Here is a 13,558-nt window from a genome sequence, read left to right as displayed (position 1 = left end):
AGATGTAGCATATCTATCTTTTGGCTCTTCTTTTGTTGAATTTTGAGATCGATTAGACACTCTGACCACACAGACATGATCGTCATGTGACCACACAGGACCACCCCCTGTTTTGCATGTAATCTGGTGATATCCGCTTGAGTCACCAGTTGCTCGTCCACAGTCATACGTCTGAATATTATCACACAAAGGCAAGGAAAGTTCAAGTCTCAGGTAAGCCATCAACCGAAATTCGGAGAGTTTAAGAGCGACCTTCCCTGAAGTTGGAATAGCAGACAACCAAGAGCCTGCACCTTTGTCTTGCAGAGAGCGAAGTCTAGCGCCATCTCGAAGTGAAGTTGCACTCTCAATTAAACAAGTAGCTTCCATTTCAGCATTTTCTTTTGAGAGCTTGTGTTGAAGCCTCTTTGACTCAGACAACATCTCCAATAACGACTGGGATGGTGGTACAATTGAATTTAGCGTCTGACCTACACAGCTAAAAGAGGGTGTTGACATGACAACTTTGTCTATTTCAGGTTTTATATCTGGAAAACGAATGGGCAATTTATTCAAAGCATGAGCCCACGAAGCCAGGAAGGCTGATGAAGCAACTGATTGAACCGATGACATACCAAAACCACCGTACTGTCTGTCTGTCTGTCTGTCTGTCTGTCTGTCTGTCTGTCTGTGTGTCCGTCTGTCTGTCTGTCTGTCTGTCTGTCTGTCTGTCTGTCTGTCTGTCTGTCTGTCTGTGAATTTCATTTATTGAAACACAAACTCTACCTTACATTTCTAACTAAATGCCAACAAGCTACTGAGTTCAGCTTTAGTTTAATGCCTGTCTTTCTGTCTGTCTGTCTGTCTGTCTGTCTGTGTGTTTTGTTGAAAAAATCTTACACACCACATTAACTGTGGAACAAAAAAGTCGGTTGGTACTCACTGTTGTCTTTCTAGTTATATATTGTTCTGTTTGTCTGTCGGTTTGAATGTACATCAGACGTCTGTCTGTCAATTGTCTGTTTGCTTCTTTGTTGGTTAATGTATATTTGTATTTGTTTGTGACTGCCTGCAGATGTTTCTTTACTTTGAGGAATGAATGTAATATTATTTGATTTATCTTGCATACATATCTTTGTGTTGCATTTGATAAAGTATATTTACTTTATTTGAATTAAGAAATGTCTGATTATTCAGACATTTTATTACCTCGATCACACCATTAGAGTACACGTCATCATTATAATAATCACTATTCGGAAATTTCTTAATTAACTCACTCCTTTAGTGTATACATCACTACGTTAACTAATTATCAAACTTTAAAGCAATCAATTTGACTACATGACAGCTTTACTTCAAGGCACCAAGAAAACATGAAAATCAAAACGTCCTTACTAGCAAGGTGGTAGTTTGCTGTCACAGGTCTCAGTTGGCAATCCCACACGTACAGTCCATTCCATTGGATTGTCCGAGTACATGGCTTCGAAACTACAGATGACACACACGTGACCATGAGCTAGCTCCTTAGACATGCAGTTTGAAATAGACAACAACTATCTGTACGAAGACATACAACACTAGACACCAATACAGCCAATACGAATTAATTGCTTCATAAAAATACAGTTATACCACTGATATTCTGAGTAAATAACTCGGACATAATAGAGCCCTAAGGGACACGTACAGCTCTTGCATGTAGATGGAACGCGAACGCTACTTGTACTTAATTGTATAAACGAGCTGTAGCCAACTAATAAACTGACTAACTGACGTGAACAGAGCACAGTATTCGGTACACACACACACACACACACACACACACACACACACACACACACACACACACACACACACACACACACACACACACAGCACGTGATTCGCGGATTGCATGTATTACTATGAGTAGAGTCGACATGCAGATTGTGGTCGAAATAGGAGTCGCTACTCGGCAGCTCAAATGCTACTCCATTGCACGAAACTGTCAAGGTAAGAAAGAGACAGTAGTTTATCTAACTACCAATTAGTACGTTCTAGTGCAATTCAAAAATGGTCTCTTTCCTACTAGACACGCAGGCTTTTCAGGACGTTTCTGCGTACGAGTCGAGTGCTTGCGAACGAGCTCAACAAAGCGTAGCTGTATATCTCCACAATAGTGTTGAATTCGGACTTAGTGGGAGGTCGATCTGCATGGTGCGGTTTAGTCTCATGATAATACATTTGAAGCAGACTGTAAATTCTTCGAAGCAAAAAAATGCCTTGTTGAGTGTAGATATCCAGAAATCGAAAGACAAAAGAGTATAGCCTAGAGTATTCAGGCGATTCTTACAAGCCGCATAGCTAGAACAGAGCGAGCAGTGAAGACATTCCATGCGTTTGTATTAGCTAAGTAATTGTTTTACAGATATTCTACCTATAGGCAATCAGAGAGAGCTTTGTATTGTAACAATGTCCAGCTAGAGTTGTCTAGCTTTGGTTTGCAAACGCTTTGTTTCGAAAAAAGTTGCGGTTTCTGTGTGAGCTGGAATGTGCATTAGAATTATCTGCTATCAGAGATGATGTCTTTATGGGGGAGGATGTTTACGCGACTGCCAAGTCTGTCGTTTGGTTATCAGTCGAGTTGTTTACTTGCATGGTTGTCAACTAAGAGAATCTAGATTTTTCTCTGTTTTATTGTTAGGACGTCGATGTGGGACTTTAATAGTGTAAAAATTCGACTAAAGATTGTAATGTATAGTGCAGTGCACGAAGCAGTTGACGTCTGTTACATGTGCAGCTTTAGATTTGCACGTGCAGTTGCTATTTGGCATTATGCTACATCTACTGTACTCTAGATAACAGTACGAGTGGGGTGATGTGCTTCTTGGACTGTTAACCCAGCGCAAAAGATTTAGAAGGTGCTAAGGTTGCAAAACTGCTATACCTCAAGGTCGCAATCATTGCAAAACATTATGCAAAATAGACCAGATCAAGTAGAAAACGTGTTAACTAGTGACAGCAGCGGGTGGGTCCGGTGTCTTTCGTATGTAAATGTTAGTCTCTTTCCGGCGACCTATGCGGTCCAATTTGCATCTGCACTGACGGTTAATGCGTAGGGACATCAGTGCAAAGTGTGCACTCTTTTACGGTACCGTTAGAAAGGATTTTTGAATTGAAGGATAATACACAAGCAAAAGAACGAAAGTGACAAACAGCCAGCATTGACTAACCTAACACGTAATGTAGAAGGTAATCTGCGAGCGTTATACTAAAATTTTTAGATTCTTACAGTCATATCTTACAACTCACTTCTGTTAGCGGGCTTTCGGTCGTTTGTTCTTGCAAAGGCTTCGATCATACCATCAAGACTATAACTAACAAGGTGGGAAGAAATTATCGCGTACATGCCTCAATTCAAACTCCTTGGGAATGTTCTACTGCAATTCTATACTCTATTGTATTAAGGGAACTTAAATTTTTCCGTAGGAACGTTTCTGAGCGTTTATCTAGTTTCAATCAACTTGTTACGTGTATAGAGTGCTTGTCAACAAAGGAAAGTGCACATGTTTTAACAACAGCTTTATTGGTCATTTGGATTTGGTGTGTCATGAATCTATGGCAGACTCTTTGCAAATGGAGGGTCAAGAAGGCTTTGCGAAGTATATGAGTTAAATGGAACGTTACATTTTGAGCAACGAGATTGACCACGGTAAATTTCAGTAAATTTTTACAGCACCAATGACTGATTATTTGTTATGGTTCAGACTGTCTTACCGTGAACGAAGACTGCTGATGGTTTTTAGGTTTCTGCTGCAAGGAAGTGACGAAGTACGACAGCCTCTTTATCACCTCTGTGACTGTCGGTACAAGAGAAGCATCTGCTGCAGCAGGTTAATTGTTTTGGCACTCGCAATGGCGAATATAGCAAAGCAGTGCGAGCCTGGACTGAGTTGACTCAATTGCTGCTGGATGTCGAAGGCAATCAGGACTGTGCTCCATGAACATAGAAAACGATGGAAGAGTCCATCGTATCAAACAGTGCTGTCAGTAAATGTTTCTCGTACCAAACCGAGAAAAATAATATCGCCCGTGCATGGCGTTGGGCAATTTTAATAGAGAGGAGACAGTCACATTGAATGACGAAGTTTGAGTTACCAGTCTAACCGCTGCATGAGAACATGAAGAGATGTGAGCACTACAGTGCAAGAGCTGAACATATGGATTTGAACTTGTTCTTGCTTAGACTCTGGTCAGAATGCTTAGTGCATGCATGAGTTCTTTGTAGATTTTTGAAATGAATCTGTGACGGTATATATCAGTACAATTATGTGTCTCGCTGCACACAGGACTGGGTTTACTTAGAAAAGAATGAAGAGGTCGAACCTGACTAACATTGCTGTGCAAACTTCCTTGATCAACGTTGGCATCGTTTGTAACTAACACGTATATAAGGTATGATGTGTCCAGATGAACATTTACTTACGACTGCTTAGACTTTGACTATTATATACAGTGCTATAAAACTTGTCATAATATACAGTATCAGTACTGTAGTAGGCCTAAACACATATACTGGTATTCAAATAATTAAACTTATATTACCAACAACAATATTAAGAAATGTACACTGACTGTGTAAAACTGATGGATACTCTCACTGAATACTAACCAAATTTGATCAGATATCAAATTTAAGAATGCACTGCTTGTGTACATGTACTTCGCTAGGATTTTGGTCAAATTTTCAGCAAGGCTTACAAATTCAGACACATCACCGACTTGGCAAATGGACTGTGGCTTCAACTGAATTATTTGTTGTCAATTGCAGGTGACAAGTGCTGTCTTCTTACTGGAGCAGAGTATGTACAGCATGTACAGCTGACTCTTCGATGCCATTCGAATGAAACTGTCTGATGAGGTACCTACATCGTATTACGATCTAGATTATGGTATAATTTGGATCTAATAGCTTTCCTGCCCCTGAACTCGCAATGCGCCCAGACGCTTTCCCGCTCGTTCCTCTTACTTTTGACCACACATACCTGTCACGTGTAGTATTACATACGGGAAAGCGCTTGGAACCGAGGCTAGTGGCATCGGAGACCGATTTGGGGCCTCCGTTTTGGCACCAGCCGTAAATAGATCCGGCGACATTGACTAAATTTTTTGATGTTGATGAGTCTTATGGTGTAGTAGGGCAATGTCCAATGTCTAACCTCTAATTTTTACACTGTCAATATTTCGAGTACTAGATGTGTAGTGGCTAATTCGTTCTGCTATTGCCAAATGGCAGGAAGTCTGTATGTACAAGCCTGTAGGATTGTTGGACAGCTTAGGTTTTAGTTGCAACTGCAGCAGTTTGGCTGTTCCTGGCCTCCTCACTATCAAACATTTTAGTACGTGGTCTTCTAAATAATTAAAGTAGTTTTGGAAACAATTTGAAATTTTGAGGTTGGCATGGCATTTAAAATTTTGGAATACTATGCATTAACGACACACAACTGGTTACAGTGCAGTACTATATATCTGGGCTGTATGTATAAGCTGTTTTCATTGCATTGGGTCTATAAATGCGTCTTATGCTGTATCGTGGCATGCAGGAGTTCGCTGAATGGTCCATGTATGCACTCGACCACGCCCATAATCTGATCGACTAGAAAGAGTCGATTAGCTCTTTATGGAGAAAGGAAGAAAACCTCGAAGAGGAACGTATCGAGGAGAACCAATTCTCGACCTAAAGAGAATGAAGATGAGGATTACTGCAAGAACAGAACATGTTCTCGGTTAGTGATGTTAGAGAGGTTACAGTAATTAAGGCAGGAAGAAGTCCGGGTGGATCTCGGCACTACAGTATTCAAGAAGCTTCAACGACAGTACAGAGTATTACCATACAGGAAGACCCTATAGATGTGTAAAAGCCTTCTTTGCATTGAAATAGCAAGCACCTCGTATTTTTTCTTTCCAAGAGATTTACGACTGGCGAGTTTTTATGTTGTAGGGCTTGGCAAATTTAGCACTGACGTACATCTCAACTCGATGCACTCGTTTTTCTTGATATTATTCGCAGCTCGCCACAGATCACAGTTAGTTAATTGACGGTATGCAAAAAGCGCTGTAGATGGCTACTAGACGCTGTGCTTTTGTGTAAAATCATGTGTGGTCCTTGAAATTGCTTTGAATGGTTTCAAGTGTTTTATCTCGGAAGGAAGGTTTTCACTTGCATCTGGACTGACAGAGTAGCTCTAAGGTAGGGCTTTGATATGAAAATATGTTGTCTCTTGTTTAGAATTGCTGCACGTATGTCTAGATCGTGTAACTGTGTTTACAATGAATGGTATGAGACCAGCTGTTGCTAGTTTTTCAAACGTATACAAACGCAAAAAGTAATATAATTACGTGATTGTATAATACTCTCACACCTTTTCAGTATCAGCGTATTTAGTATTACGCAAACCTCTAAAAATTACTCGACGCAACAGTAACTAGTATAGACACTAGCATGATGTGAGCAAGATATACATGAAATGTTCTACAACAAACAGCAGCAGCACAGTGCATGCAAACGTCAAAACGAACTACTAACCAATAGTAACGTAGATTGCATACCGCAGCATGTCCAACACTTGCAAGTCTTTTTGATTAGCGGATGTAGATATGAAAGAAACCGCGATTTCCACAACTGCCAGCAGAGGGGGTCTGACGGTAGTGTGGTTCAGCAAGATCCCAGTCTTCTGGAGCAAGTGCGTGTCCACCATATGTGCTTATCTCTGTAAAACAAAAATGCATGGAGGTAATCATACAGCAAAGCAAAACAAGTTTGCATTCTAAGGTTAACCATTCCAGACTTCCTTATGATAAGCACAACCCGAAGACACCGCTCCAGCAACGAATGCATTGTCCTTCTGTCAAAATTTCTTTTCTTTCATTAAATTACGATAATATACTGTGATGCTTGTTACCCATGTAAGAGCAATTGGTTTGCCGCTGGTAGTTTCTTTGCCGTAGAAAGAAGTCTAAAGAAATATGAACTTTAGAGAAACGTACACGTTGTAATATTGTGGAGACAAACCGAGCAATCATGTCCGGCAGCACCACCATCCATTCCTCTATGTATGAATTCGCTGAAATTAAGTCCTGATGTTGGATTTTTGTTGAAGTACATGTCGATTAAATTGTAATAAAACGGTTCTATACAAGACCATTCAAATCAATACCGTAATGCTGATATTTTGGTGTTGTATTGCATTAGGGGGCTTAGAAATCAGTTTGTAAATGCTCAACGTACTTGCATAGTCAGGGAATGCAGTCAACCTAACTTCCTGGTATCCCCCATTGCTTGCTTCTATGGCTTTAAATACGTCATAAGCCAGACGCTTGTTTGCATCTCCTGATTTTGGAGTAAGAATGTTTGCAGTTGATCTGTTTCCTCTCTGCATGTTGTTACGACCAGTGGAATCGTCACGACTTGAATAGATGAGATTCCATCCCCCATCATTTTGTGTGTCACAGTATATTTGAAATTCATGACCAGGTATCTACAAACACAAAGTTACTACTACAAGTCTGGTATTACATCTTATAGTTATTGTATACATACTTGGCTTGGGTTAATCCAATGAATATAACTTCTGCTTCGATGGTTATTCATTCTCAACTGATAGTCAATGGTCGCGCATGTTACTCCAGCATCAAATCTGTACCACCCAAGTCCTCCATACTTATCTCTTTGGCAAAGGTTGCAAACAGAATCACATACGTTGCATTGGCGCTATCAGTTTTGACACATGATTAATGAAATTAAACGAAAACTATTTTTACGCATGCATGCTGTACATGTGTTCTATGTAATTAATTATAACGCTGATTGATGGAGTCGCTGACGTACGTGTATAAAAAACACTTAACATACTAGCTAACCAAGTAACTCACATGATACGAACTCTGCACATATCTGATGTTCAGCAGAAACGCCAATACTGTCGCAGCGATGTATACTCCCGTCAACATAACTTTTTGCACTCCAAAATTACAAAACTAGGAACAATTATTTGAGATTAAACGTTTAGACTCAATGTGCCAACTGAAATTGTACGTGTAGATCGATGACGTTGATTCCTGCAAGAAACAGTTCTCTGAAATCGCTGCACCCAGAAGAAATCTACTAGCTATTTCAAACCGGATACGATTGATTGAGCTGACCATGTCGTTATTACAAAGCAATCAGCGAGCAGAGTAACGCATGTACTTCAATAAGCTCACAAACCACACCCTCTCATTGACCGTATTAAGATGCTATAGTTGCGATGATTTAGAATTCTTGACATTCGATTTAGTTCGAGAAATCCCTGGCTGCCCTAAAATGTTATCTATCCGGTAAATGCAGGTATCCGTGTTGCATTTTGGATTCTTACAAGATTATAGTGTTTATCTAGAGTGTGACAGACATACTGTCTAAGTAGATTATCGGTGCTGATTGGCACATCTAGGTTGGGGCGCGTTTCTTTGTCCTCTTCTGTCTCTTCCAGGGAGATGGAAGAGATTCTGCTGCGTTTTTTATGGGCATGGTTCTCTAGTCGTCTTCTTCCGGGGAAATAAAAGATATTCTGTTGCGTTTCTTTGGTTTTGCTGAAGATGTCACAAGAGTGATGAGAGGTGTTAGAATATATTTCGCTTCTTACACGTAACAGGAGAGGAGCAGAAGAGCTGGAAGAGATTTGGGTGAAGAAGTGACGGAAGAAACTATGTAGCGCAGCACAACAGCCTGAACTAGTTAAGATCAACATCTGTTGCAACAGACGACGCAAGCGCACGTGCAGAAATTTTTTCCGTTTCGTTTCTATATTTATACTTTACCGTCTCTACCATCTCGTCAGACAACTCTGCTGGAAGTAGTGGAAGTTTCTGCATGCCAGAAGTGGTTCAAGTCTGCGGATAGTGGCCAATTATGTCTTTAATTAAAGAGTGCCATGCATGCAGCGTTCACCAGCTAGCAAGCACAACTGGAAATACAACTCCATGCATAGATTATGTAGACAACATGTTAGAATTGACCAACTTTAGATTCTCCAATGCCAGGCAATTCTAAATTCCTATTTTACAGAAGACTGGAGAAAATGAGAGCAATTACTCACGAATTCGAAGTATCACCGTCCTGCAGAACTATAGGTGATCAGAGCAAGGAAACCCAGACGGCGATACATTACTAGCTATAGATATACGCTAAAATTTATTATTGAGGGAGACGACGCTCACGTCTAGCTAATGAGTCGACATTTGCAGATTAGCCGAAGCATTCAAATTTCCAGTTTTAGCTTTGTCTAACAACACGTGGGAAGAATCGCGCCCAGCGAGCACAGACACACTCTGTAAGCGACAGATAAGCCTGAAGACGCGACACCCCGGTCGACAGGAAAGAGTGAGACAAGCTAACGGCAAAATTGCGAGGCACGATCACTGCATGCAGCTGCATGCAGTGACGATCATCGTCCATCTGGTCGATGTTAAGCATACTGGTAAACCATGCATGTATGCGATGCTATAGGAAGGAATCATGTCGCACAAGTATACGTATATAGAAACAAGCAAGTCGATGCAGTGTCACATATGGGCGAGAAGAATTAAGTCGTCACTGCACGATTAGCACCGCTATCTATTATCAAAGTGATAAAATCGTCAGATTGGACGGAGCTGATCGAATTTGCATGGCAAGTAACATTCAATCTCGATACAGACACAAACGGTAACGTATGGCTATACAGTATTTTGGAAGGACGCAACATCGCGAACGACCTAGAAGCATACACTCGCAGGCGTCGGACATGGTCATGCAAGGTCGATTACGAGGCAAAATAGGATTGAATGCACGCCGACCAAACTCTTTGGTCGACTTCTAACATTCTACGTCACGGACGAGTACTTGATTACATTGGAACGACAGACATATGAGACCCACACCTTACCGCGTGAGTTGACGCTATGGCGAAAGGGGTAGGGGTGCTTATCTGGTGCTGAATGCTGCCCCTAAGCAAAAATTGTAGCGCCAAACCTAGAGTTTGCAGCGCAAATGCAGATCAACTTTGTGTGAAACAGTATCTCTTTTATGAATCAGAATATTTGCCGAAAGTAATGCGATGGCAGATAAGGTTTGGCTAAGCGAGACCTAACCTAGCACGTTAAGATAATGATATATTAATATAATGTTAGAAGCGCAAAAAATTGTTGTCATTACAACAGGACTTCGAAGATTTACTCATCACGGATCATACCAGGAGTCCGGAAAAATGCCGTCAACGTCTCAGTTGCAACATTGATTCTTTGAAGACTTTCTTGGCCAAACGAACGTTACTACTCGCACTCTTGATGGTTCGTCAGACTTCAAGTCTTGTAATTCTTGAAATTGTTCATTTTTGCCTCGTCGCATATGTCCCTAGCCGCCTAAATTTGTAGTGACATATTTGAGAATGATGATTACAGACATCTTGCATATTAGCCTAACTCTACCCGAGTTATCCTAACCCGAGTTAACCAGAGTTAACCATGTGTGTGAAAGCGCAAAGAGATTGATCTCGCTTTGCAGAGCTGCATGCAAGGGTAGGGTAGCTCTATGTTCGGTCTTTTTGTTCGACGAGAGTCTCCAGTAAACAATAAAGCAAAGACTTGGATGCATATAGCAAAGCAACAACGTTCATAATTTGCCCAAGGTAGTCCATGCAAGCACAATGTTGTGATAATTTCATGTGACGACTAACGCCGTCTTATGGCTGTGTACTAGTTATTGCGCCATTACTCTGATCATGATACAGACGGTGCAAACACACATGGGTAGCGACAATAGCGCCAAACCTATCATTGTTCGGTTCGGGTAACCACGCCCCACATTCATGCTCTGGTCCAGCAAACTTGTCCCAGTCTTAATTGAATGGCACAAGTGACTATCAAAAACTAGAGCAATACTACATAGCGCTACTCACCTTCAATCAACTGGTGCCATCAACTTAGTTGTTACGAAGTCAACAGAAGAATTCACGTAATCGAGTGGGAGGCAATGGGTAACACTGGAACTTGGCACGACAGCATGGTTAGCGCCCACTCAGGCACGACAGCATGGCGCCCACTCACTTTTTAAAATGTAACTGGATTTGCTGTTGATATGAGAAGTCGGATTCATCGTCTAGCTAAAATGCTAAGGGGCGTCGTAGAACGTAGTTCTAATCGGCCCTTTTCTCTTTCTAATTAGATATATAGACAGCAAAGGCACAGCTAGTCTCTTTTTTATAGCACTAGCAGAAAAGGGGCAGTTGCGGTGTGTCTGTTTGTATGCTTACGACGTACGCGCATGCTAATTATTCTAGATGATTCATGCACCCTATGCGATTTCCTCGATAGTCACAAGTCGTTTGCAATCCGGGCAGTCTGCAACTGAGAAAGAGATGCTAATTGTTTACAAAATTTCAATCATCTACGAGAGTTGCCACTCAAAAGCTATGCAATGCGCATGGTAGATGTTCTAGTGTGGGTAGGTGTGTGAATGAAGGTTATAATGTCTTGTTGTTGTTAATGTTAATCTTGACACTTTAGGAATTGAAATATTGTAGGTATTATACGACCAGTTGAAGAGGCCAAATTGCCCTCTTGTTATTGATGGTAGAGTCAGCTAATGTCCTAATATGCCCAAATTACCTTGTCTAACTTAAAGTTTTATTTGAAAATGGGAATACAGCTTAGGCAATGATATACCGTTTAGATAGGTACAATTGGAGGTCGACTATCCGAGTACTTTGTAACCTTGCCTGTTCACAGCTCTGAATAATACGGATACACTACTCGCTACGTATCGTAACTGGTGCACAGGAAACCAGTAATCACCAAAATTGGAAGACATGGATTTTTAAAAATCATAAATAAGAATCAATCGGTAACAGAAAATAACTATATATGTATCTCTAGCGTGCCTATCTATATAGCTAGCTAAGCATACCAGAAACATAATGATAGACCATAAGCTGACAATAAGGATACTGCCAAAATGATAGTTGTACGTACAGATTTCAATTGTAAACATGTTTATCACTAAACAAACACCACGTAAATCAACTGAATATAAACACCAGCTATAACTAACACTGTTTCGTGGCTAAACCCTACTAAATCGCTGGATAACTCTTCAATAAACGTGAAAAAGTGCTAGGTCAGAGAACGTCTCTAATTGACCCATTGTGGACATCAATGCTGACTGTATCTTTCCCATTCAGAGCACTATAATTGAGCGCTCAAACTCACAACTACTTACTGGCCATGTGCTAACAGTTCGCACCAATACTACAATTGTGGGACAGAGAGACGATTCAGGGAGTTTTAGGGCTGCTTCTGGAGAGAGGACAGTCGGAGCTTTACCATGACCGTGCAAGATTACTCAAGCATATATGCATATAGCGACTTAGATTTTAGCTTGAAACGTACCATCACTCCATGGCTCCTGCTGGCAAGCTATCCTTTTCAATGGCGATGAACTGTAGTATGGTATCTTGAACTTTGTCAGATATTATCACAATAAATCACATGAAGTACCAGGTAGAGATCCTTGACCTCCACTCTCCCTCAAATTAACGACCAAATTGTGTGTCAAACTGGGCAGTTAATTCATCCAGCAATGCATGGTACAGTACTGTGATAGCCCGACGAAAGACTAATGGCGTATCCCCAGAAGTATTAATTGTTGTGCTGTGTTTGCTAACCACATCTTCTGAAAAAAGAAGGCTTTACATTGACCCGCTGGCTCTCTCCCCAGCTTCCTTCAACCACTGATTATTCTCGATAGTATACGTTGTCTTGCATTGGGTTTGAGATGCCGCATCACATTTGCTCATGGCATATATATATATTTTAAAGTAGGTCTTATAATATATATATATATATATATATATATATATATATATATATATATACATATATACATGCAATTTCAGGAGTTTGACTAAAAAAGAAGCGCGCCAACTACTTTTTACCGCTTATCTATACCAGATAGTAGTTTCAGCACTGCATGGAGATCGTATGTGTCAAAATTCGAAGTCGCACCGCGGTCACGTCATCGCGAGACTTCACGTAGCGGTCGACTCCTCGAGAGGGGACCGTCTAAATACCGAAGAGTGCAAATATACCGAAGCATGTATTTGCATTGTGGTGTGGAACGCAGTCTTCATGCATTGTTTCGTGGCGTTTGTCCCGGTAGTGATTGATGTTACAGACAGACAGACTGACAGGTCATTTATAGATATAGAGAAGAGATGAAGCAATACTGCATAGAGCGCTACTCACCTTCAATCAACTGTTGGCCGCAACCTGCTACGGAATCGACAGAAGAATGAGCGTGATTGAACGGGTGGTGATAGAAGACGCTAGAAGGTAACCTGGCACGACAGTAGCGGCGACTCACCTAATTAAAATGTAATTCAATATTCTGTTGATATGCAAACGGACGAATCCAAGTGGCGCCCCAGGACATGGTTCTAATCTTGCAACCGCTTTGTCGTTCCCTCGATTTCTAAACAGCGATTGCAGCTTCTGTTGGATTATATATATATATAATTAAATAAAT

The 13,558-nt window shown here is 40.9% G+C and overlaps 1 protein-coding gene and 1 long non-coding RNA gene across 3 annotated transcripts; one reads left to right on the top strand and one right to left on the bottom strand.

Moving 5' to 3' along the window:
• The first annotated feature begins 1,867 nt into the window (after positions 1 to 1,867).
• LOC134189430 (uncharacterized) lies at positions 1,868 to 4,305 on the top strand. Of its 2 annotated transcripts, XR_009971495.1 has the most exons (3): positions 1,868 to 1,974; positions 3,501 to 3,673; positions 3,729 to 4,305. It is a non-coding gene; the product is annotated as an uncharacterized LOC134189430 (long non-coding RNA). The 2 variants fall into 2 exon arrangements; XR_009971494.1 differs by lacking the exon at positions 1,868 to 1,974 and having other exon boundaries at positions 2,190 to 3,673.
• A 2,038-nt stretch (positions 4,306 to 6,343) lies between these two features.
• Positions 6,344 to 13,340, bottom strand: LOC134191442 (uncharacterized). Its single transcript, XM_062660065.1, has 9 exons — positions 13,279 to 13,340; positions 8,057 to 8,079; positions 7,894 to 7,998; positions 7,562 to 7,732; positions 7,250 to 7,499; positions 7,034 to 7,152; positions 6,924 to 6,977; positions 6,800 to 6,866; positions 6,344 to 6,731 (listed from the first exon to the last, which is right to left on the bottom strand). The coding sequence occupies exons 3-9, from the start codon at positions 7,969 to 7,971 to the stop codon at positions 6,604 to 6,606; spliced, it is 867 nt and encodes a 288-aa protein (XP_062516049.1). The 5' UTR covers positions 7,972 to 7,998; positions 8,057 to 8,079; positions 13,279 to 13,340; the 3' UTR covers positions 6,344 to 6,603.
• Between the last annotated feature and the right edge of the window lie 218 nt (positions 13,341 to 13,558).

This window comes from Corticium candelabrum, chromosome 1 (assembly GCF_963422355.1).
Source record: "Corticium candelabrum chromosome 1, ooCorCand1.1, whole genome shotgun sequence".
NCBI lineage: Eukaryota > Metazoa > Porifera > Homoscleromorpha > Homosclerophorida > Plakinidae > Corticium > Corticium candelabrum.
This window is presented reverse-complemented; position numbering and strand designations above follow the sequence as displayed.

Excerpts from the sequence above, each read along its gene's own strand:
- LOC134191442 (XM_062660065.1), bottom strand. The coding sequence starts at position 7,971 with ATGTTGACGGGAGTATACATCGCTGCGACAGTATTGGCGTTTCTGCTG. Across the intron at positions 7,153-7,249 it reads TGCATTCCCTGACTATGCAA|AACCGTTTTATTACAATTTA; the intron begins GTACGTTGAGCA and ends GGTCTTGTATAG. Across the intron at positions 6,978-7,033 it reads CTGCCGGACATGATTGCTCG|ACTTCTTTCTACGGCAAAGA; the intron begins GTTTGTCTCCAC and ends ATATTTCTTTAG.